The 25,970-nt window shown below is 43.2% G+C and overlaps 1 protein-coding gene across 5 annotated transcripts in view; it reads right to left on the bottom strand.

Annotated features, from left to right (window-relative positions):
• Nucleotides 1-25,970, bottom strand: part of NDE1 (nudE neurodevelopment protein 1) — a 40,198-nt gene that overhangs the window by 10,302 nt on the left and 3,926 nt on the right. For all 5 annotated transcript variants that reach the window (XR_013824120.1, XM_079899041.1, XM_079899043.1 and 2 more), the window contains exons 2-5: nt 22,516-22,641; nt 21,304-21,457; nt 16,502-16,650; nt 581-717 (exon numbers count right to left, since the gene is read on the bottom strand). Coding sequence is in view for 4 of the 5 variants with exons in the window: in XM_079899041.1 (XP_079755167.1) it covers nt 581-717; nt 16,502-16,650; nt 21,304-21,457; nt 22,516-22,598 (523 nt within the window). In the remaining variant the exon portion in view is untranslated. The remainder of the gene's footprint in view (nt 1-580; nt 718-16,501; nt 16,651-21,303; nt 21,458-22,515; nt 22,642-25,970) is intronic.

Here is a 25,970-nt window from a genome sequence, read left to right as displayed (position 1 = left end):
ACTTAAGCACTTCATTACTGATGGGCATTTAGGAACAACTACCTTTTAAACTTAAAAGAGTTTTTCTTTCTAAACCCCCTTCTACTGGCTAAACATTAGAAACGAAATGAATGTCATAAACAATTAATTGGGACTTTAACAAAATCTCTTATGGACCCAACTTGGATGACTTGCTAATGTCTTAGAGTTAGAAAGCTCTACCTTTGGACGTGCTACCTCCAAAGAGCAAACGCTGATGAGATTCTGGAGGTCCAAGCCACGTGTATCAGCAGCCATCAAGTCACAAAAGAAATGGGCTGGCTAGCAATTCCATCAACAGGCATTTTCTCCCCACAAAACTCCTGTGCTCCTGCTGGGCATAAAGTGGGTGCTGGGCTTAAATACCCACAAAGGGTCTCTACAGGGTTGGACATCGGACAATTCTTAGCACAGGGTGGGGACCAAGGCTCAGCCTGCCCGGTGTGTTCCCTGCCCTCGGAACACAGGTAATGCTGGGTGATGCTGTGGGACAGGACACCCTCAGACCCGGAGAGGGCACAACGGTGGTGAAACACACAGAGCAAAGCCAAGGCCTCCTGACCTCTGGCTTCATCCTTCAGTCGCTGAACAGATTCTAGGAGATTCTCCTTCTCGTCCAGTTCGCTCTCCAGGAAGGCATTTCTTTCAATGGCTTGATTCAAGCGCTGTTCAAAGTCCTCAAGAGACATGATCGTGGCCCTGGGTGAGAGACAAGCAAAGCTGCCCAAGACCGCAAACGGCATATCCGTCTGGCACCTACAGCCCCGGGGAGCAAGAAAGGTCATGCACACATGGTGCAAGTCCCCGCTCTGGCACGTCCTAATCCCACAGAGCTGAGCAGGCCCCTCAACCTTCCTGGACCCAGCTCTTCACCTGCACAGTGGGAACCTCTCAGCTCACGAGATGCACACAGCTGTCCCAGGGGGTTAAATAAGATCATGTCCATAAAGCACTTAGCAACGAGCCAGGACCTAATTAGGACCATAGACAGGCTCCGGTCAGATGCCACGATGTGGCATGTTCCATCTTGTCTCGGAGACTCACGATGCAGTCAGCGTTCAGAACATCCCACTAAAACGCACATGCAATGTAATAACACGCATTTAAACAGCTAAGGGAGGCCATCTTCATCCCTCAGTTACCTTAAAAAGTTAAAAAAAGTTCACAACGCCCAGCCCCAGCCCAGCTGCCCTAACAACTGCTTCTTTTGGACAGTGTAGATAGCCACTGGAATGCCGTGTTAAAGGCACTGGCAGGGCTCCCTGGTGGCGCAGTGGATAAGAATCTGCCTGCCAATGCAGGGGACACAGGTTCGAGCCCTGGTCTGGGAAGATCCCACATGCTACGGAGCAACTAAGCCCGCGTGCCTAGAGCCCGTGCTCCGCAACAAGAGAAGCCACTGCAATGAGAAGACCGTGCACTGCAACGAAGAGTAGCCGCCGCTTGCCGCAATAGAAAAAGCCCGCACACAGCAATGAAGACTCAATGCAGCAAAAAAAAAAAAAAAAAAAAGGGTACTGACAAGTGCTGCAATAAGGAAATCTGTTTAACTGTCCGGAAAAGCTACCTTCTCTGGGCCTCAGTTTCCTCACATGCAAAGCAGGGGTAATAACTTCCGCATGGGGTGGGGGGCTGGGGAGTGCAGCAACACACAAAACACACAACAGATGTTTCACACATAAGTGCTCAATAAATGTCAGCAACTTTTCTCACTGATCCCGTGTTTGTCTCCAGAAGAACCTTTAACATCCCCGTAACTGTATCTCATGGTGATCAGAAGCATCTGTTTGGAGTGGAACCCATGAGTTAACACCTTGCTCTAACGTGTAAGACTAGCTAAGCGTCCCTGGGGAACTTAACCTCTCAGGGCCTCTGGGCCTCCAACGTCAAAGTGAGGATCAATCATTCATTTATTCACCACTTTCTACTATGTCAAGATTGAGTCGTATTAGTTCCTACCTCAAAGGGTCTTTAGAGGTAAAGAAGATAAAGTTACCAAAAGTGCCTGATTTAAATATCATCCCTTGGGACTTCCCTGGTGGCACAGTGGTTAAGAATCCACCTGCCAATGCAGGAGACATGGGTTCGAGCCCTGGTCTGGGAAGATCCCACATGCCGCTGGAGCGACGAAGCCCGTGCACCAGAACTACTGAGCTTACGCTCTAGAGCCCACAAGCCACAACTACTGAGCCCGTGTGCCACAACTACTGAGTCCAAGTGCTGCAACTACTGAGGCTGAGCTCTAGAGCCTGCAAGCCACAACTACTGAGCCCGCGTGCCGCAGCTACTGAGGCCTGGGTGCCTAGAGTCCGTGTTCCACAACAAGAGAAGCCACCGCGATGAGAAGCCCGTGCACCGCAGCGAAGAGTAGCCCCTGCTCACTGCAAATAGAGAAAGCTCGCACGCAGCAACAAAGACCCAACACAGCCAAAAATAAATTAATAAATTTAATAAATAAATATCATCCTTTGTTGTTTTTAGAGTACAAGACTGGAACCAGTTAAAGTGACCCTAAGGCTGGCATGTCAAATAACAACAAAAGAAGATGAAACTGCTAGGAATTCATGTAGGAGCAAACATGTAAGACTTCATTGTAGGGCACAGAGGCTTGTCAAAATGCAGACATATGGTATTTATGAGGAGGAAGACCCCAAATCATAAAGAAATCAATTCTCCATAAGTTACCTAATAAGTTTAACACCATCTAATAAAAATATGAACGGGGACTTCCCTGGTGGGGCAGTGGTTGAGAGTCTGCCTGCCGATGCAGGGGACGCGGGTTTGTGCCCTGGTCCGGGAGGATCCCACGTGCCGCGGAGCGGCTGGGCCCGTGAGCCATGGCCGCTGAGCCTGCGCGTCCGGAGCCTGTACTTCGCAGCGGGAGAGGCCACAACAGTGAGAGGCCCGCGTACCGCAAAAATAAATAAATAAATAAATGAACAGGTTTTTTACTGGGGGACACAGGCACCAGGGACTGATTTGAAATATGATGTGATAATGAAACAAGAATGGCCAGGAGAGGAATGTTGGCTACAAAAAAGAATGAGATCTCACCATCTGCAACAACATGGATGGACCTAGAGGGTATTATACTAAGTGAAATAAGTCAGACAGAGAAAGACAAATACCATATATTTCACTTATATGTGGAATCTAAAAAATAAAACAAATGGGGACTTCCCCGGTGGCACAGTGGGTAAGACTCCGTGCTCCCAATGCAAGGGACCCAGGTTCGATCCCTGGTCAGGGAACGAGATCCCACATGCATGCTGCAACTAAGGGTTCAGATGCCACAACCAAGGAGCCCGCCTGCCACAACTAAGACCCGGCGCAACCAACCAAACAAATAAATCTTAAAAAAAAAAAAAAAAATTGGCCAAACCAGCATTAAAAAAAATAAAAACAAAACAAATGAACAAATACAACAAAACAGACACAGAGTTATAGATACAGAGAATAAACAGGTAGTTGCCAGAGGGGAGGAGGTTAGGGAGAGGAGAGAAATACGTGAGGAAGACCAAGAGGTACAAACTTCCAGTAGCAAAATAAATGAGTCACAGGTATGAAAAATACAGTGTGGGGAGTACAGTCAATAACTATGTAACATCTTTGTATGGTGACATCTTAGACTTACTGTGGCCATCAGTTTGAAATGTATAGAAATACTGAATGACTATATCGTATAACAGGAACTAACACAGTAGGTCAATTATGCTTCAAAACAAACTCATAAAAAAAGAGATCAACGGGGACCCGGCCTGAGGAGCAGTGGCGGGAGCTTCGAGACTAGGGCGGCACGAAAGCTCAATGGAAATGGCATTGCTTACCCACAAGAGGCCTCCCATCTCCACATAATATCAAACGGCGAAAATCTCCCAGAGATCTCCATCTCAACAACAGCACCCAGCTTCACTCAACGACCAGCAAGCTACAGTGCTGGACACCCTATGCCAAACAACTAGCAAGACAGGAACACAACCCCACCCATTAGCAGAGAGGCTGCCTAAAATCATAATAATTCCACAGACACCCCAAAACACACCACCAGACGTGGACCTGCCCACCAGAGAGACAAGATCCAGCCTCATCCACCAGAACACAAGCACTAGTCCCCTCCACCAGGAAGCCTACACAACCCACTGAACCAACCTTAGCCACTGGGGACAGACACAAAAAACAACAGGAACTACGAACCTTCAGCCTGCAAAAAGGAGACCCCAAACACAGTAAGATAAGCAAACTGAAAAGACAGAAAAACACACAGCAGATGAAGGAGCAAGATAAAAACCCACCAGACCTAACGAATGAAGAGGAAATAGGCAGTCTACCTGAATAATGATAGTGAAGATGATCCAAAATCTTGGAAATAGAATGGACAAAATGCAAGAAACATTTAGCAAAGACCTAGAAGAACTAAAGATGAAACAAACCACGATGAACAACACAATAAATGAAGTGAAAAATACTCTAGATGGGATCAATAGCAGAATAACTGAGGCAGAAGAACGGATAAGTGACCTGGAAGATAAAATAGTGGAAATAACTACTGCAGAGCAGAATAAAGAAAAAAGAATGAAAAGAACTGAGGACAGTCTCAGAGACCTCTGGGACAACATTAAACGCACCAACATTCGAATTATAGGGGTTCCAGAAGAAGAAGAGAAAAAGAAAGGGACTGAGAAAATATTTGAAGAGATTATAGTTGAAAACTTCCCTAATATGGGAAAGGAAATAGTTAATCAAGTCCAGGAAGCACAGAGAGTCCCATACAGGATAAATCCAAGGAGAAATACGCCAAGACACATATTAATCAAACTGTCAAAAATTAAATACAAAGAAAGCATATTAAAAGCAGCAAGGGAAAAGCAACAAATAACACACAAGGGAATCCCCATAAGGTTAACAGCTGATCTTTCAGCAGAAACTCTGCAAGCCAGAAGGGACTGGCAGGACATATTTAAAGTGATGAAGGAGAAAAACCTGCAACCAAGATTACTCTACCCAGCAAGGATCTCATTCAGATTTGATGGAGAAATTAAAACCTTTACAGACAAGCAAAAGCTGAGAGAGTTCAGCACCACCAAACCAGCTTTACAACAAATGCTAAAGGAACTTCTCTAGGCAAGAAACACAAGAGAAGGAAAAGACCTACAATAACGAACCCAAAACAATTTAGAAAATGGGAATAGGAACATAAATATCGATAATTACCTTAAATGTAAATGGACTAAATGCTCCCACCAAAAGACACAGATTGGCTGAATGGATCCAAAAACAAGACCCATTTATTTGCTGTCTACAAGAGACCCACTTCAGACCTAGAGACACATACAGACTGAAAGTAAGGGGATGGAAAAAGATACTCCATGCAAATGGAAACCAAAAGAAAGCTGGAGTAGCAATTCTCATATCAGACAAAATAGTCTTTAAACTAAAGACCATTACAAGAGACAAAGAAGGACACTACATAATGATCAAGGGATCAATCCAAGAAGAAGGTATAACAATTGTAAATATTTATGCACCCAACATAGGAGCACCTCAATACATAAGGCAAATACTAACAGCCATAAAAGGGGAAATCGACAGTAACACATTCACAGTATGGGACTTTAACACCCCCCACTTTCACCAATGGACAGATCATCCAAAATGAAAATAAATAAGGAAACACAAGCTTTAAATGATACATTAAACAAGATGGACTTAATTGATATTTATAGGACACTCCATCCAAAAACAACAGAATACACATTTTTCTCAAGTGCTCATGGAACATTCTCCAAGATAGATCATATCTTGGGTCACAAATCAAGTCTTGGTAAATTTAAGAAAACTGAAATTGTATCAAGTATCTTTTCCGACCACAATGCTATGAGACTAGATATCAATTACAGGAAAAAATCTGTAAAAAATACAAACACATGGAGGCTAAACAATACACTACTTAATAACGAAGTGATCACTGAAGAAATCAAAGATGAAATCAAAAAATACCTAGAAACAAATGACAATGGAGACACGACGACCCAAAATCTATGGGATGCAGCAAAAGCAGTTCTAAGAGGGAAGTTTATAGCAGTACAAGCCCACCTTAAGAAACAGGAAACATCTCGAATAAACAACCTAACCTTGCACCTAAAGCAATTACAGAAAGAAGAACAAAAACACCCCAAAGTTAGCAAAAGGAAAGAAATCATAAAAATCAGATCAGAAATAAATGAAAAAGAAATGAAGGAAACAATAGCAAAGATCAATAAAACTAAAAGCTGGTTCTTTGAGAAGATAAACAAAATTGATAAACCATTAGCCAGACTCATCAAAAAAAAAGGGAGAAGACTCAAATCAATAGAATTAGAAATGAAAAAGGAGAAGTAACAACTGACACTGCAGAAATACAAAAGATCATGAGAGATTACTACAAGCAACTCTATGCCAATAAAATGGACAACCTGGAAGAAATGGACAAATTCTTAGAAAGGCACAACCTGCCAAGACTGAATCAGGAAGAAATAGAAAATATGAACAGACCAATCACAAGCACTGAAATTGAAACTGTGATTAAAAATCTGCCAACAAACAAAAGCCCAGGACCAGATGACTTCACAGGCGAATTCTATCAAACATTTAGAGAAGAGCTAACACCCATCCTTCTCAAACTCTTCCAAAATATAGCAGAGGGAGGAACACTCCCAAACTCCTTCTACGAGGCCACCATCACCTTGATACCAAAACCAGACAAGGATGTCACAAAGAAAGAAAACTACAGGCCAATACCACTGATGAACACAGATGCAAAAATCCTCAACAAAATACTAGCAAACAGAATCCAACAGCACATTAAAAGGAACATACACCATGATCAAGTGGGGTTTATTCCAGGAATGCAAGGATTCTTCAATATACGCAAATCAATCAATGTGATAAACCATATTAACAAATTGAAGGAGAAAAACCATATGATCATCTCAATAGATGCAGAGAAAACTTTTGACAAAATTCAACACCCATTTCTGATAAAAACCCTGCAGAAAGTAGGCATAGAGGGAACTTTCCTCAACATAATAAAGGCCATATATGACAAACCCACAGCCAACATCGTCCCCAATGGTGAAAAACTGAAAGCATTTCCATTAAGATCAGGAACAAGACAAGGTTGCCCACTCTCACCACTCTTATTCAACATAGTTTTGGAAGTTTTAGTCACAGCAATCAGAGAAGAAAAGGAAATAAAAGGAATCCAAATCGGAAAAGAAGAAGTAAAGCTGTCACTGTTTGCAGATGACATGATACTATACATAGAGAATCCTAAAGATGCTACCAGAAAACTACTAGAGCTAATCAATGAATTTGGTAAAGTTGCAGGATACAAAATTAATGCACAGAAATCTCTGGCATTCCTATACACTAATGATGAAAAATCTGAAAGTGAAATCAAGAAAACACTCCCATTTACCATTGCAACAAAAAGAATTAAATATCTAGGAATAAACCTACCTAAGGAGACAAAAGACCTGTATGCAGAAAATTATAAGACACTGATGAAAGAAATTAAAGATGATACAAATAGATGGAGAGATATACCATGTTCTTGGATTGGAAGAATCAACACTGTGAAAATGACTCTACTACCCAAAGCAATCTACAGATTCAATGCAATCCCTATCAAAATACCAATGGCATTTTTCACAGAACTAGAACAAAAAATTTCACAATTTGTATGGAAACACAAAAGACTCTGAATAGCCAAAGCAATCTTGAGAACGAAAAACGGAGCTGGAGGAATCAGGCTCCTGGACTTCAGACTATACTACAAAGCTACAGTAATCAAGACAGTATGGTACTGGCACAAAAACAGAAACATAGATCAATGGAACAGGATAGAAAGTCCAGAGATAAATCCACGCACATATGGTCATCTTCTCTTTGATAAAGGAGGCAGGAATATACAGTGGAGAAAGGACAGCCTCTTCAATAAGTGGTGGTGGGAAAACTGGACAGGTACATGTAAAAGTATGAGATTAGATCACTCCCTAACACCATACACAAAAATAAGCTCAAAATGGATTAAAGACCTAAATGTAAGGCCAGAAACTATCAAACTCTTAGAGGAAAACATAGGCAGAACACTCTATGACATAAATCACAGCAAGATCCTTTTTGACCCACCTCCTAGAGAAATGGAAATAAAAACAAAAATAAACAAACGGGACCTAATGAAACTTCAAAGCTTTTGCACAGCAAAGGAAACCATAAACAAGACCAAAAGACAACCCTTAGAATGGGAGAAAATATTTGCAAATGAAGCAACTGACAAAGGATTAATTTCCAAAATTTACAAGCAGCTCATGCAGCTCAGTATCAAAAAAACAACCCAATCCAAAAATGGGCAGAAGACCTAAATAGACATTTCTCCAAAGAAGATATACAGACTGCCAACAAACACATGAAAGAATGCTCAACATCATTAATCATTAGAGAAATGAAAATCAAGACTACAATGAGATATCATCTCACACCAGTCAGAATGGCCATCATCAAAAAAAAGCACTGCTGGTGGGAATGTGAATTGGTACAGCCACTATGGAGAACAGTACGGAGGTTCCTTAAAAAACTACAAATAGAACTACCATATGACCCAGCAATCCCACTACTGGGCATATACCCTGAGAAAACCGTAATTCAAAAAGAGTCATGTACCAAAATGTTCATTGCAGCTCTATTTACAATAGCCCGGAGGTGGAAACAACCTAAGTGCCCATCTTCGGATGAATGGATAAAGATGTGGCACATATATACAATGGAATATTACTCAGCCATAAAAAGAAACGAAATTGAGCTATTTGTAATGAGGTGGATAGACCTAGAGTCTGTCATACAGAGTGAAGTAAGTCAGAAAGAGAAAGACAAATACCATATGCTAACACATATATATGGAATTTAAGGAAAAAAATGTCATGAAGAACCTAGGGGTAAGACAGGAATAAAGCCACAGACCTACTAGAGAACGAACTTGAGGATACGGGGAGGGGGAAGGGTGAGCTGTGACAAAGCGAGAGAGAGGCATGGACATATATACACTACTAAACATAAGGTAGATAGCTAGTGGGAAGCAGCCGCATAGCACAGGGAGATCAGCTCGGTGCTTTGTGACCGCCTGGAGGGGTGGGATGGGGAGCGTGGGAGGGAGGGAGACGCAAGAGGGAGGAAATATGGGAACATATGCATATGTTCTGATTCACTTTGTTATAAAGCAGAAACTAACATACCATTGTAAAGCAATTATACCCCAATAAAGATGTTTAAAAAAAAAGAGATCAGATTTGTGGTTACAGACGTGGGGGGATAGGAGGAAGGGGAACTGGATGAAGATGGTCAAAAGGTACAAACTTCTAGCTAAAAGATAAACAAGTACTAGGGATGTAATGCACAACATGATAATTATAATGAACACTGCTCTATGTTATGTATGAAAGTTGCTAAGAGAGTAAATCCTAAGAGTTCTCATCACAAGGAAAACAGTTTTTTCCATTTTTTAATATTGTGTCTATATGAGGTGATGCACGTTCACGAAACTTATTGTAATAATCAGTTTATGATGCATATAAGTCAAATCATTGTGCTATTCACTTAAACGTATACAGTACTATATGTCAATTATATCTCAATAAAACTGGAAGAAAAAATTGGCCAGAACTCTGAAAAAGAAGAGGACAGGGGCACTAGCTCCCCTAGATACAAAGAACATGCTCTTTAAAGCCTCAGCAATGAACAGTGTGCTGCAGAGTGAAACAGTTATAAGACCAGACAGACCAAGGAGAGCCAAAGGTCCAGAAATAGATCCAAATAAATATGAGAATTTAATTTATGATAAAGGTGGCATCACGAATCATTGATGAAAAGATGGTTGGTTCAGTTCTAGGTCTGGGGACTACCAGGTAGCCACCTGGAAAAAATCAATGTTGGATCCACACCTCATGCTACACCCAAAGATGAATTCCAACTAGATCAAAAATTTAAACTCGGTATTTGGTCAAAATCTACTACTGGCTTCTGGAATGCCAGAGAACCAACTTCAGCAGCATTTCTGGCATTCCTGAACCTGTGTGGATGAACGACACCTCCCCCCCCACCCCACCCCCGACTGTATACAATCAGGCAGAGTCAGTAATACCAGCAGGGCACAGCACAGAGACTTATTGTTACTATGTGACTATTTGCTTTCAAATAAAGGTAAGCATCCTAGTTGTCCCCTGAGTGGAAAAAGCTTTATGTCCTTTATATGGTGAAATTCTGCCAACTGATGTATTTGCATATTTATTATCATAAGAGTAAAATGCTGCAATACATAAAAACTGTGAAAGCTGTTAATCTCATGGACAGTTATGAGGACCTGAAAATAGTTAAGCAGGAAAAGAGATTTTCAGTAAATATGAATATTAAGAGATACATCTGTTAGATAACTAAGAACATATCCTTTTTGAGCCAATAAATACTTAAAAGTCTATGTATCACCTCACACCCATCAGAACGGCCTCCATCCCAAGAACAGAAAATAACAAGTGATGGTGAGGATGTGGTGGGAATGTAAAATGGTGTGTCATTATGAAAACTGTATGGAGGTTCTGTAAAAAATTAAAAGTGGAATTACTGTATGACCCAGCAGTCCCACTTCTGGGTACATATCCAAAAGAACTGAAAGCAGGATCTCAAAGAGGTATCCGTACACCCTTGTTCACTGCAGCATTATTCACAAGAGCCAACAGGTGGAAGCAACCCAAGTGTCCACTGACAGATAAATGGATAAAGAAAATGCAGTACATACATGCAAAAAAATATTACGCAGCCTTAAAAAAGGGAAATCCTATCACATGCTACAACACGGACGAATCTCAAGGACATTATGCTAAGAGAAGAAGCCAGTCACAAAAGGACACATCCTATTTGATTCCATTCATATGGAGTTTCTAATGTAGTCAAAATCATAGAAACAGAAAGTAGAAAAGTGATTACCAAGGGCTGAAGGGAACAGGGAGCGGAATGAATGTTTAGTGGGTATAGAGTTTCAATGTTGCAAGATGAAAAAGTTCTGAAGAGCCGTTGGCCAATAATGTGAATACATATAATACTACTGAACTGCACACTTAAAAATGGTTAAGGTGTGGGCTTCCCTGGTGGCATAGTGGTTGAGAGTCCGCCTGCCAATGCAGGGGACACGGGTTCGTGCCCCGGTCCGGGAAGATCCCACATGCCGTGGAGCGGCTGGGCCTGTGAGCCATGGCCGCTGAGCCTGCGCATCCGGAGCCTGTGCTCCACAACGGGAGAGGCCACAATAGTGAGAGGCCCGTGTACCGCAAAAAAAAAAAAAAAAAAAAGGTTAAGGTGTAAATTTGATGTCAAATTTTTTACCACAAAAAATTAAAAATAAAGTCTATGTAGGGAATTCCCTGGCAGTCCACTGTTTAGGACTCTGTGCTTCCACCGCAGGGGCCTGGATTCGATCCCTGGTTGGTGAACTAGGATCACACAAGCCATGTGGTAGAGACAAAAAAAAAAGTGTCTATGTAATAACACATAGACACTTTTTTTTTTTTTTTTTTTTTTGCGGTACGCGGGCCTGTCACTGTTATGGCCCCTCCCGTTACGGAGCACAGCCTCCGGACGCGCAGGCTCAGCGGCCATGGCTCACAGGCCTAGCCGCTCCGCGGCATGTGGGATCTTCCCAGACTGGGGCACGAACCTGCGTCCCCTGCATCGGCAGGCGGACTCTCAACCTCTGCGCCACCAGGGAAGCCCACATAGACACTTTTTTAAAAAATTAGATTAAATCAATTTTAATCTTCGTTGAACTTTTTGGCATCTTGGCATTCACATATTAAACAAAATACCCTTTAAGGAATATACTTACTTTTTAGTTAATTCAGTTAGGCCTGGAGTCTTTCAAGGTTATCCTTTCACAAGGTCATCTCCTTCCTCAGTTAAAAGTGAGTCATTTGGTTTTACGGATGTACAGTTGGAGAGACCAAAATAAGCAAATAACTGATGGTGCTGAGAAATTACCATTCTTGCTGGAGACTGTCAAATTTTCCATATATAACTATTAAAATTTTATAATGAAATTGTAATGTTATAAAGTTTTTTTTTAATATAACTTCAGTATTCCAGAACTTCATTTGTTCTATAATGATGATTTGGGTCTCTATCACATCTGATTTTAATATTCAACTATTCAGCATCTGGCTAAAATGTGAATCCAATGCATCTTCAGGAGAGAGGAAGAAAGAAAGGAAACATAAAAATACAAGACGAAAACATAGGCTAATTGCTTTATAAACCTGGGACTGCAGATAAATTTGCCTACACAGAAATCCAAATAACTTTCAATAGTAACATATGCAATAGACAAAGATGGAAGACAAATGACAAATTCCTAACATTTTCAATTTGTATCATAAACAAATATATAAACATCTCCTAGAAACTGATGAGAAAAAACCACCAGCAATCCAGTATGAAAACAGGCAAGAAGATACAGTTCACAGAAAAAGAAATAAAACAGTTATTAAATATATGAAAAGGAACTCAAGATCACTCATACTTCAGAAATGTACCTATTTGTCACCTATTAAATTGGCAGAAATCCAAAGTCTAAAAAACACTGTTTAGTGAAGCTATTTGGAAAATGGAGACTTACTCACATAGGTGCTGGGAATGGAAATTGGTACAAGTGTAGAGAACAATTGGGCAAAAACTATCAAAAAACATATGCATACATCCTTTGACCCAAGAATTCCACTTCTGGGAATTTATTCTACAGATATCCATCTATGCAAGCAATGCATATCATTCACTACAGCAACCCTTATCACTGCACAAGAAAGGAAATGCAGCAAATATCCAGCCGTGGGGGGGATGGATAAATAATTATGTATGATACAATACCAACCATACAATAAAATATTATGCACTTGGAAAAAACCAACAACAAAGAATCCTCTGTGTCCTACTACAGAATGACCTCCAAAACCTATTGCGTGACAAAGCAAGATGTACAATAGTACATATATTCTGTATACAGAATGCTCTTTTGTGGGAAAAAGAACGGGGCGGGGGAAATAATACAAATTTCTATTTGAATTTGAATTTTAAAACTCTACCCCTTTGTATATTATTTTTGAATCACATGAATGTACTATCTCCTTGTGATAGACTGCATTATTGGTCCCAATTCTTCATCCTCCCTGTAGCCACACCCTTGCTTTGGCCTCATTGTGGGTGGAATGTACCTTCCCACCCCTTGACAGGGCTTGGCCGTGTGACTTGCTTTCATCAATGATATATGGGTAGAAATGATCGTAAGCCAGTGGCTTGCCAAAAATCAGAAAATACTACAAAGGCACAGGAACCAAGTCATTATGGTGTTGGTAGTAATTCACAAATTGCACGTTAGACAAAAAAGAAAGAAGAATCCTGAATTAGATTCCAGAATATACAGTCAGTCCTCCATATCTGTAGGTTGCATATCAACCTGTAGGTTGGACTCAACCAACTACAAATCAAAATTATTCAGGAAAAAAAAATCCAGAAAGTTCCAAAAAGCAAAACTTGAATTTGCCACTCACTGGCAACTATTTATACAGATTTTAGATTGTATTAGGTATTATAATTAGACATAATTTAAAGTGTATGGGAAGATGCACATAGGTTATATGCAAATGCTACACCATTTCATACAAGGGATTTGAGCATCCACAAATTTTAGTATCCTCAAGGGTTCTGGAACCAATCCCCCATGGATACCAAGGAACAACTGTATGGCAGGTTAACAAATGACAGAGATGCGTTCAATTCAGTGGAAAAAAGATGGAGTGTTTAACACATAGTACTGGCACAAGTGGCTATCTACCTAATGAAAATAAAATGGGACACGTATACTAGGTACAAAAATAAATTCCAGGTAGATTAAAAGCATAAGTTAAAACAATTAATTAAAAAATCTTGCAAAAAAATTAGGAGAATACACGCATAATCAAACGCTCAAGGAGATGTCCCTAGTGAAGTCTGGAAACCTAGAAGCTATAAAAGACATAATTGAAAAAAAAAAAAAGACATAATTGATGACCCCAAAATGAAAAATATTTGTATGAAAATTGATACCACAAAGTCAACAGACAAAAGATTATTTGTAAAAAATATTTTTCAATGTGGGACAAAAGATGAGCAGCAAAAATACACAAAGAACTCTTACAAACTGATTTAAAAAAAAAAAAAGGAGGTCCCACTTCTGGTAATAATAAGGTAGCTTGTATCAGACCAAACATCCTATAGATTACAACTACAAACTCGGGGTGAAACGAGAAAAACAATGATCTGAAGGCACTGGCAAAAACCGGAAGGGAGACACCACTTGGAAGAGAGACAACACTTGGAAGAAGGAACAGCAGTGGCTGAATTCTGCATCTTATAAGCTTTGTGTCTATAGCTCCAGTGATAAAAATCCACCACCTTGGCAGAATGCCAAATTCTGCATATATAACTCTTCCCACACCTCTGGCTGACCCCTGAACCATGCATGTGCATGGCAGACTTGAAGCAGCCTCGTTAAAAGCGTCAAACGGATTTCACCTACTACTCATCAAAGGGAGACAGAGTTTGGAGTTTGAGTTCAGCCTACTTAACAAACAAATTAGAAACATAACAGAATCCATAGTTTCTGCAACACATCATTCATAATGTCCAGAATATAATCCAAAATTACTAGACATGTGAAAAGCAAGAAAATGTGACCCAAACTCAGTAGAAAAGGCAATCACTGGAACATCTAACATCTGAGATAACCCAGATGTTAGAATTAGCAGAAAAGGATCTTAAAGAAAGTTGTTATAACTATCTCAAGGATGCAAACAAAGAAATATCAGTAGAGGACTAGGAAATTCTAGATCTTAAATATCTAAAATAAAACATTATTGGAACTGGCTTAACAGCAGATTGGAGGAGGGAAGAAGGAGTCAGTGAACTTGAAACCAGATCAATAGAAATGATCTAATTTGAGGAACCAAGACAAACAAAATTAGGAAAAGATATGAACAGAGCCTAAGAGACCTGTGTGACAATATCAAAAGGACATGGGACACAACATGTGTGTAGTTGGTGTCCCAGAAGGGCAGGAAAGAAAGAATAGCGCAGCAAAAATCTTTGAGGAAATAATGACCAAAGTTAAATTTGGCGAAAGACAAATTTACAGACCAAAATGCCCAGCAAACCCCTAACAGGATAAATACATACAAAATCTAGGCACATCACAAACTGCTAAAAACCAAAAATAAAGAGAAATTCTGAGAGCAGTCAGAGAAAAACACCATATTATATACAGGGGAGTGACTATTCAAATGACCACTAACTTCTGACCTCCAGCAAGGAGACCAGAAGACAGCAGAACATCTTTAACGTGCTGAAAGAAAAAAAACACCTGTCAACCTGGAATTCCACATCCAGTGGAAATATCCTTTAAGAATGAAGGCAAAAGAAAGACATTTTCAGATAAACTAAAGCGAGAAGAATTCGCCATCAGCAGACCTGCACCACAAGAAACCCTAAGGGAAGTTCTTCAAGCTGAAGGGAAATGATAACCAGAGGGAAACTTCAAGAAGGAATGAACCAGAAACTGTAAATCTGTGGGTAAATATAAAAGGCTATCTTTTTACTCTCTTACCTTCTCGCATTACGGCTATCACATAAAGTTCAAGGATGGTAAGTGAAACTCTTAAGGTTGCAAGGCCGTTGTATTTGGTACATTATTAATGAAGTAGACTGAAAAGTTGAGCGTGTGTATTGGGGTCCCTAAAGCAAGTGCAAAAAAGAATGCAAGGAGCTGTGGGTGCAGTGCCAAGGGCCCGTGTCTCAACAGGAGTGTGGGGCATGTGCACAATTGTCCACACTGATGAAACTGTATACTTCTTAAGATCTGTGTGTATCGCTGTATGTAATTTATATCTAAATCTTTAAAAAAAAGTTTTCTTAAGAAAAAAATAAGTGCCTGGCTCAGAGTAGATATTCAATAATTTATTTATTATTGTTAGTATTCTGCTAAACTTCAGAACATCAGTTTAAGAAATACTGTCCTATCTTAGGGCCTATTTACTGAGCACATGCTTGTCCTTCTGCTTGGAATGTTCTCACTCCACACTCTTCCCCTAGGAAGAGTGAAAATGCCTAGGCATCCCTCGGTCTCAGCCTAAATGGCATTTCCTTTGGGAAGCCTTGCCTAATATTCTCCCAGCAATGGACAAATTAATACAATCAATTACATGCTCCCACAGCACCCTGGACTTGCAGCACTTGCTGCCTGTTGCCCATTTCCTATGAGGCTGTAGGACCCACAAGGGCACTGGCTCTGCTCAGTGCTGAATTCTCTACCCTCAGCACAGTGCCTGGTACCCAGAGACAAAAGGCTCCCAAACCTCTTTTCTCCTTCCCAACGTACCGTTTGGCTCTTTCCAGGTCATCATTGGCTTGCTCCAGCTCTCTGATGTATTTCTGAAGTTGATCTTTAATGGCTTTTGTCTGGGCAAGGTCATCCTCTAAGGCTGAGATCTGCCGGTAGCCTTCAGAATGCTGCGTTTCAAACTTCTCCTGAAGGACAGAATCAACACTGAGTGAATGATTTAAGACTCCCGACGAGGATGTTTATCTCCCTTCCCTGTCATCTCCTTAGGACATCGAAGGTTAATCCTGGGACATAACCCTCTCCGCTGCAGTGAATATGTGTTGTCCCTAGCTGCTGAGCATCCATTCCTCCCCCTCTGCACAGCCCCACCGGCACGCCAATTTCTTTACAATTAATTTATTTTTATTATTTATTTTTGGCTGTTGGGTCTTCGTTGCTGCGTGTGGGCTTTCTCTAGTTGCGGCGAGCAGGGGCTACTCTTCGTTGCAGTGCGCGGGCTTCAGTAGTTGTGGCTCGCGGGCTCTAGAGCGCAGGCTCAGTCGCTGTGGCTCACAGGCTTAGGTGCTCCACAGCATGTGGGATTCTTTCCAGACCAGGGCTCGAACCCGTGTCCCCTGCACCGGCAGGCGGATTCTTAACCACTGCACCACCAGGGAAGTCCCACGCCAATTTCTTTAGGGGATTTCTCTCTCCCTTATTCTAGGATCTTTGTGGGACCAGCCTTCCCATCACACTCACTCAGGATGCCAGAGGACAAGCCTAAGCTCAGTCAGGAGAACCTTCTGTCCACAGACATGGACTCTTAAGCAAATGAGGGATGATGGGGGGAACAGGGGGCCATCAAGCTGTCAAGTCCCGCGTGCTTCCTGAGCATCTTATACCCTGCCCCCTCCCACACTGGTCCCTGCAGCCTCTGGCATCAAGCAGCCCCCAACTATCTTCAAAGGAATCATTTTGTGCAAGGTGTCCACAGCCACAGAAAGCCTCATAAACCTCTCCAAGCCTGATCCACAAGGGCAAAACCGATGCACTTCACATGATATCCCTGGATTACAGACAGAATAGCAGGAATCACAATGACTTCGTTGCCTGTGCCTCACAGTCAGATCAGGACATCATGGACTCAGTTTGACAACTGTTCTGACTTTGTGACCCAGGACACTCTCCCTGTGGCATGGGGGAGTTAGGAACTTCTGGGCCTCTGAGGAGGGAGAGAGAGAAGGGAGGGAGGGAAAGGGAGGCAGGAGGGAAGGTAAGAAGGAAAAAAACAAAACTGTTGTTTTTACCAAAAAAAGTTTAGTGTGATCTAGCTGGTGCTTTCCAAGGCAAGGCACAGCCCAGATGACGCCTCAACAACCTGCTGCTGCCCAGCTATGGCAGCTAACATTTGCTGCAGGTCTACTCTGCACCAGCCTCTGGGCTCAGGACGCTGTTTTTGTTGCCTCATTTAACGCCATTTCAGAGACATGGGAACTGAGGCTCAGTCACTTCATCAGCCCAAAGTCAACTGGAAGCACGTGACCGGGCCAAGATCCATCCCGGCCACCTGGGCTTGCGCTCTTAGAACTACTATGCTAAACTGCCCTCAACCACTTCCATCCAGGTCACACGGGAACTGATCACATGTACGCGTGCGCGCACGCACGCACACATGCACGCATGCACGCACGCACACACACACACACACACACACACACACACACACACACTCACTCACTCACTCACTCCGGCTCTGGCTCCTCTCTCTAATTACTTTCCATCATCAAACACCCTTACCACCTTTCCTTCATCTACAAACATGAAAGAAAACACTCACTTCCCACAGGAAAGGCCCAAGTCTAATTAGAAAGTTAGAAAAACAGGCCAACTCCTCTTCTTGAGTCAGTCGAGTAAACAAAGCTGTTGCTAGAAACAGTCTGGAGGCGCTGGGGAGAGTGATGTAATGGTGACCAGGCCAGAGAGGCGTGGCCAGAGCCATGGTGAAAGAAGAAGGTCCACAGAACAGGCAGATTATTTACAAGGCGAGGACAGGGAGGGGTGTCACATCCTTACGCTGCTCTGTCTCCTCTGATACTGTTTCCTGGCTACGAGCACAGGAAGTGTCTTGGCTCAGACAAGCAGGGGCAGACCAGGCCCAGGCACGGGCGAATTCCCAGGCGTGGCTCTGACGGCTTCCCACCCTTGATTTGGGTGCCTCCCCAAATAAAACAGGAGGGTACAGGATCCTAGGTCACTAACCTAAGTTCCAACACAGGTTCCAAGAAGACGCAGTTACTGGGCTTGTCCACCAGCATAAGGATTCAAATGTTGTCCTTTGAACTTGGGGACATGAAAAGCTGTTGCGCTTTCATTTGGGGCTAATTATAATAAACTGTCAGCTGATGGAGGCATCAATAGATGCTCTGTTGGATCCCTTACAAGCGTTTTTATTCAACTTGCAATGAATAAGCCACTGTCAAGGAGTCTGACTCAGTTGAAGACTTTCCTCTTAGGTGACAGAAATATATGCTGGGGGCAGTTCTTCACTCCAAGGTAGTTCTGTTTCCTCGCCTGCTCCACACACTGTGTCTCATGAACCTACCATGTGGTTGTAATGAAGAGGTCTTCTGCCGGTTCAATGGCTCAGTTTTCAAGTGGTTAATTACTTAGCAACTGCATGATATTTAGTCAGCACATCCTCCTACCCCCTCCAAACGATGGTTCATACCACTAGTCTTCCCATCCCTGAGCCCCCTTCAGTGTAAGGGCTGTAAAGATTCCCCAGTGCCTAGGGCAGGGGCCAGGCTGTTAACAAAATGAGTGACGTGGGCCACGTGTAAGCAGCAAAAGACACTCAGTCCCCGGTGTCAAGAGTTGGGGGGGAAAGGACAGAAGTGGGGACTGGGGCAAACTGGAGAAGCCTTGCTCTGTCTAAGCAACCACAACTCAGCTTTTTGCCGGTGTGGAAGAAGGCTGGCCTGGGGTAGCCAGGTCCACCAAAGGAAGATCAAAGGAAGTCGGAAATCTAAGTTTTTACAAGAAGCCTCACAACTCTGAATGTTGATACTAAAGATATAAATTTTACTATCAAAAGAACAAACTGTAAGCAAACCCTCACCTCTAGTTAACAGCCTACTGCAGTATTTACAGGGAAGTGTAGAGATGTTGGTGACTCACCTTGAAATGCATTGGGAAGATAGATTGATGGATGGACAGATATATAATAAAGTATGTAAGTACGGCAAAGGTCATCGGTAGAGCCCAGGTGGTGGATACAGGTGTTCACTGGAAAATTCTTTCAACCCTACTGTGTGCTTGAAAACTTTCATGATACAATGTTAAGTGAAAACCACTAAAGGCTTAAGCAAACAACATCTATGGGCCAGACTGACCTGTGGGTGGCCAGCTTGGGCTCTGTGGTCTATGCCGTAAAAGCTTAAGAGTCCACTGCTCAGTTTCTACGGTCTGTGTGGTCCTTCCTCCGCTACTCCTCACCCCTTGATCCCCAATCCATGTGCTGGCCCCGCTTTCTCCCATGTGCTAGTAAAGCCAGATTCCCAAGGTCCACTTGACAGTCATTCTGGCCCGTGTCTGTGGCAGTTCCATATTAACTCTTCATCAAACCCTTGTACGCCAAGTTGCTGGCTAGACAGACACACACACACACACACACACCTTCAAACACCAGCTCAAGTCCCTCCCACCTCTTCCATGATGCTGTCTACAACCCGTGCAAATCTCTCTCAGGAGGATCTCATGGTCAGTACCACATAACTGAGCATCTTTTCACTAAGTGTTTCTGGCTGTCAGGTTTGTCTTCCCTGCAAAGCTTCCAGAGGGCAAGGGACACATCTCCTTCCACCGTGCATCACACCTAGCCCTGGACTCACACTGCAGGGCCTTGGCTAGTTCTCCCAGTGGCTCATCAAAATATACGAGGAGCTTTGTTTTAAAAAGAAAAAAAAACAAGACATGCAGACATGCTGGGGCCCCACCTAGACTTCCTGAGAATGGGAATCTCAGGGCGGGGTGGGTCCAGGCCTGTCTGACATTTATGAAGCTGGCCAGGTGACCCTGCCTGGCAGTGAGGGCTGAGAGCTGTCCCTAGGCCACAGAGTTATACTTTGTGATCATCTGCTAAGCTCTACAGAAAGGCATTCTTTACCCTGCAGAGAAGTGGTTCTCCAGATACTTGGCAATGTCTGCAGATATTTTTGGTTGTCACAACCTGGGGGAGGGGGTGCTACTGGTATCTAGTGGGTGGAGACCAGGATGCTGTTAAACAGCCCACAGTGTGAAACTCGGCCCCCACAAGAGAATCATGTAGCTACCTTCAAATGTCAACAGTGCCCAGGTTGAGGAATCTGCTCTGTCCAACAGGACTTTCCATAATGATGGAGACATTCTACAGCCTCTCTGTCCCACAATGACACCCACTAGAGATGTGTGGCCTTTGAGCACTTGAAATATTGGCTAGTATGATTGAGGAATTAAATTTCTAGTTATTTTAATTAACTTAAATGTCAGCAGCCGCACGTGGCTAGGGGCGACAATTCTGGACAGCATAACCCTAGGCCTTATCACAATCAGCAATTCCAGAGACACTCCATACTCTAGAAGGGTCTACCTTCCATGTGCCTTGCAGGATTGTCACCAACAGCCAAGAATGGCCGTGGGACATGTGTGAGACCTGCCTCTCACAGAGCGCCTCCATCAGGGGCATAAAGAGTTCAAGTGTCACACACGCCCGGCAGGCCTGGGGGTGGGAGTGAGCCCGGGGCCAAGTCTGCAGGCTCCCTTTTCCAGTCACAACGCTGGGCACCATCCACACCTGCATGCGTCTCCTCCCACCCCCTCACCTTGATGGTTTCCAGCTCCATGCGAAGGCGGTTGTTTTCTGACAGCAGGTCCCTGTTCCTGCTTTCAATTTGTTGCAGCTGCGTCTCCAATTCAGCTTCATATTCTCGGCTTCCCTCCTGGAATTCTCGGAGTTCCTCTTGCGTGTTCTCTGCCCTACAGAATTCCCAGATGTTAGCTGATCATTTACTGAGCGCTTACATGCTGCTGTTATACATGTATCAGCTCTTTATTCAACTGCCTTTTGAGGCAGAAACTGTCATTGTCCTCATTATACAGATGAGAAGATGAGGTGACTTGTCTCGAGGTCAAACAAGTCAGAAACAGAGCTTGGGCCTGCCCCCAGGTGTGCCTGACTCCATAGCCCTTTCTTAACCAATTCACTCTCCACGCATTCATTCCACTTGTACTTTTTGGAGCCCAACATGTAGTAAGCACACTTCGGATTGTGTATTCTCTGATTTATTTGCAAGTAGAAACTGGACATAATACAAATGCTCACTCATCACACCACTATCATGGGTCCCTGCCCCATATCCCAAACGCCCAATTCTACCTTCTCAATCCTTAAAAGTCAAGGGATATCTTTTTTTTTTTTTTTAACACCAAGCCTAAATTCTCTTTAAATCAAACTAAGCATAAAGAAATTAGAGGAGCCGGAATAAGACCTCCCTGGGTAGATTACAAGAGTCCATGAGAAATAAAAAGAAACAACGTTAAACACACACACACACACACACACACACACACACACACACACACACACACACACAGCTCCCAGATATGGGCACTGAAACACTGGTTTCAAATTTAAAGATCTGTAACAACCCATTTTGCTAGGCATAGGGAGTTCTTCCCCCACACACGAAGGGCAGACCAGATACAGCATCCAGGAGCTGATAAAACCCTGCCAGAAAATAAGCTGGGAAGTAGCACAGCCGTTTGATTAGGACCCTAGGCTTTGGGGTTCAAATTCCAGCTCTGCTATTCCCCTGGCTGTCTGACCTTGGGCAAGTTGACTTGCTTTCACTGAGGCTCAGTTTCCTCATTTGTAAAATGGGGTGAGAATGGTTTCTCCATGGAACAGTGTTGAGATTTAACTGAGATGATGTATGTTAAGCCCTTCACAGTGCCTGGCACATAGTAGGCCCACAATAAATGGTTGCTGCCATCACTATGGGAAGAAAAAGCAAGGTGAACTTTGGAGAACTGACCTCTGCTTGTAGGTCATAGCCAGGTTTTTCCAATAGTTAGCTTCTTCCTCCTCGGAGCTGAAAGTCTTTCCCGAGTCCTCCATTGTGAAAACAGGGGAAAAGATTACTATTCTTGTCTCATGATGTCTAGAAGAGAAAGTTTTAAAATTATTACCCACATCTGGTCAAACAGCTGATCTTTAATGGGGAAAAAAAATTCCTAGACTTTATGTTGGATTAAATGTGGCAAAAAACATTGCCAAAAAACTCAAACTAAACCCAGACAAAATACAGCCCACCTGCACATTACATTCCATGGATAAACCTACCAGTGGGCTTCCCTGGTGGCGCAGTGGTTAAGAATCTGCCTGCCAATGCAGGGGATGCGGGTTCAAGCCCTGGTCCGGGAAGATCCCACATGCTGCAGAACAAATAAGCCCGTGCGCCACAACTACTGAGCCTGCATTCTACAGCCCATGAGCCACAACTACTGAAGCCCGCGCGCCTAGAGCCCGTGCTCCGCAACAAGAGAAGCCACCCCAATGAGAAGCCCACGCACGGGAACTAAGCTCGCCCCAACTAGAGAAAGCCCGCGTGCAGCAAAGAAGACCCAACGCAGCCAAAAATAAAATAAATAAATGTACTAAAAAAAAAAAAACCTACCAGGACTTGCTGATTTATTACATTTGGGGGGGGAGGGGAGGAGAGGGGAGGATGTCTCACGGGTTCTAACTTAGGCAACCAGGTGCCACCACCATCCCCATCACCAGAGACAGAGAATCAGAAGGAAAAGTCTTTAGGGTGAGGGGATACTGAACCCAGCTTGGGACACTTTTAATTGGACGTGCCTGTGATACACCGAGATGCAACACTGGATCTGAAACTCGGGGTGAAGTCCAGGCTAACAATACAAATTTAAGAATCATGAGTTTGTAGCTGGTTCTTCCTTTTTTCTTGTGACAGAACCACGAGATAATTGACTGAGAACTATTTATGGATCTCTGAGGAGTGCCAGTGTCTGAAAGCTGGGAAGAGAAACAGTGATCAGAGACAGAGGAGAAACAAGTGAGAGAGATGAGAACCAAAAGAGTGAGCTGTCCCGGGAGTAGACGGTTTCAAGGGGAAAAAAGAGAACGTTCCACAATATCCAAGATGCAACAGAGAAGCTGGTAAGGTAAGGACTGGGAAATATCCACCCACAAGACTTGGCAAAATGTCGGTCACTGGTGATGTGAGCAAGAATGGTTTCAACACAGGGAGGAGGGATAAACAGGGTGGAGGAGTAATTAGGAGGTGAGGAAGAGGAAGTAGGTGGCATTTTGGAGAACTGGGTATGAGAAGAAAAGGAGACACATTAGACAGTAGCCAGAGGGAAGTGATGATAAGGGCCTGGACTCAGGATTCTGAGCTATCCAGAGCAGAGGTTAGGGAACAAATTTCTATTAACAGTTATCAGTCTATGGACTCCCGGCTGATAAAGCCTCTCAATGTAACAGCTTATTTTCTCAATTTATTTAAGACTCTGAGCTTCTCAAAAGGTCATTAGGAATCCAAATGAGATCTCTCCGAAGTCCCTTCTTCCCCTCAAGCTAGCTCATGGTTCTGTCTCTGGGGACAACAGAATGAACACAACCCCTCAATCTGCAAGACATAACTAACAAGCTGTGTATCTGGCTAAATATACAAATAATTCCACTAAATATGTCAGTGCTGACATGGACACAATCACCAACTTCTTTATCCCTGGTAGAAACTGAACAATGATACCTACATCCGAGCACAGTACTTACTGATAACTCTACATTTGTTAGGACCTGTATTCACACCTCTTCCTCCAAATTTCTCTCCCTTCCCTAATTCAGAGAAAACATGCCACGTCCCCACCCACTCCCTTCTGGGGAACAGAGCTTCTCCGAAAGCTTGACTAGAGCAGAGAAGCTGGATGGAGTAGAAAATTGTTAATTTGATTTTTTTTTTTCCAGTCCATCATTCCTTCTTCCATCTTTCTGTAACAGCACCCCAACATTCCCTTGGGGAAATCAATTCTACACTCCTTCCATGGGGCTCAGATGGACTTGACATCATCTTCTGCATCTGGGAGAAAGCATGTGACTACTCATGCCTCCAGCATCATCGGTAACGGGCTCAGAGGTGGGCCTAACCCAAGCTGAACCAATGACAAGGATCAGCCTAATCCAAACTGAGCCAATGATTGGCTCAGGGGTGCACGTAACCCAAGCTGAGCCAATGAGTGTCCAGGCCCAGGCCTTTCGCAGAGCTATCAAGAAAGAAACTCTCTGGAGTTGTTAACTGACCTTACTGTAGTAATTATTTCACAAAATATACGGCTCAAACCATCACATGCTACACCTTAAACTTACACAACGTTATATGTCAATTATATCTCCATAAAGCGCGGGGGGGGGGGAGGAGAAGAAACTCTTTCCATTAGGGTTCGTGGTGGTCATCTTGCTATCACAAGGGAGGAGCCTGCCTGAGAATGAAGCCAAAACAAAGGAAAGCAGGGCCAAGAAGTGGAGAGACTGGGTCCTGACAGTATCATTGGGACACCTGGGTCCAGTCATTCCTGATTTAAGGTTAGGAGAGATAATCAACTCCCTTTCTTGGTTGGACCAGTTAGGTCTGGATTTCTGCTACAAGAGAAGCCTAATTAACGTTTGGAGTGAAAGATCTTGTTTGCTGAAAGTACAAAGGATAGAGCACCTAGAGTGTAAATAACAGTAATTACCATGGTGACAGGTAAGGGTAAACCTAATTCTGGTAATCCTTGCTCAAGCCGCAAGCTTTAATGAGCCCAGAGCTCATCTAGTATGGGGTCACCAAACCAATGTCTATAGCGTTAAGAGACCAGAGCCCATGCAACTGTAACTGAGTGCTGTGTGGCCATTAATGATCATATTGAGGACAGTCTCAAATGCACGGTATGGGAGGAATTCTGTGTACAGGAGGGTGAGAAAGTGAGGAACTAGGAAAAATGAATGTACACTGACTTTTCCTGATGTTTGGAAACAGATCACGTCCAAGTTCAACGTAAGGAGTCCCTGCCTACTTCTCTAAACATTTCCTACAGCCCTACCCCTCACTCGCTTACGCTGCAGCCACACTGCCTTCTTTCTGTTCCTTGAACACATCAAGCTTGCTCCCACTCAGGGTCTTTGAACTGGCTGTTTTCTCTGCCTGGAATGCTCTTCCCTCAGATCTCTGCTAGCAGATTTCCTTCTTGCTGTTCAGATCACAGCTGAACTGTCTTCCCCAGAGAGACCTTATCGGAACATCCCACCAAATACCTCCTCCAGCCCTTCACTGTCATATTAACCCCTGCTTTGTTTTATTTCATCACTTTATGAGTTTTGTTTTTGTTTTATCTTCCCCCACTGGAATGTCAGTTTTGAGCACAGGGACCTTCACCATCTTACTTTTTTATTCCCAATTCCTTGAACAGTGCCTGGCATATA

The sequence above is a fragment of the Stenella coeruleoalba genome (assembly GCF_951394435.1).
Source record: "Stenella coeruleoalba genome assembly, chromosome: 15".
Classification (NCBI taxonomy): Eukaryota; Metazoa; Chordata; class Mammalia; order Artiodactyla; family Delphinidae; genus Stenella; species Stenella coeruleoalba.
This window is presented reverse-complemented; position numbering and strand designations above follow the sequence as displayed.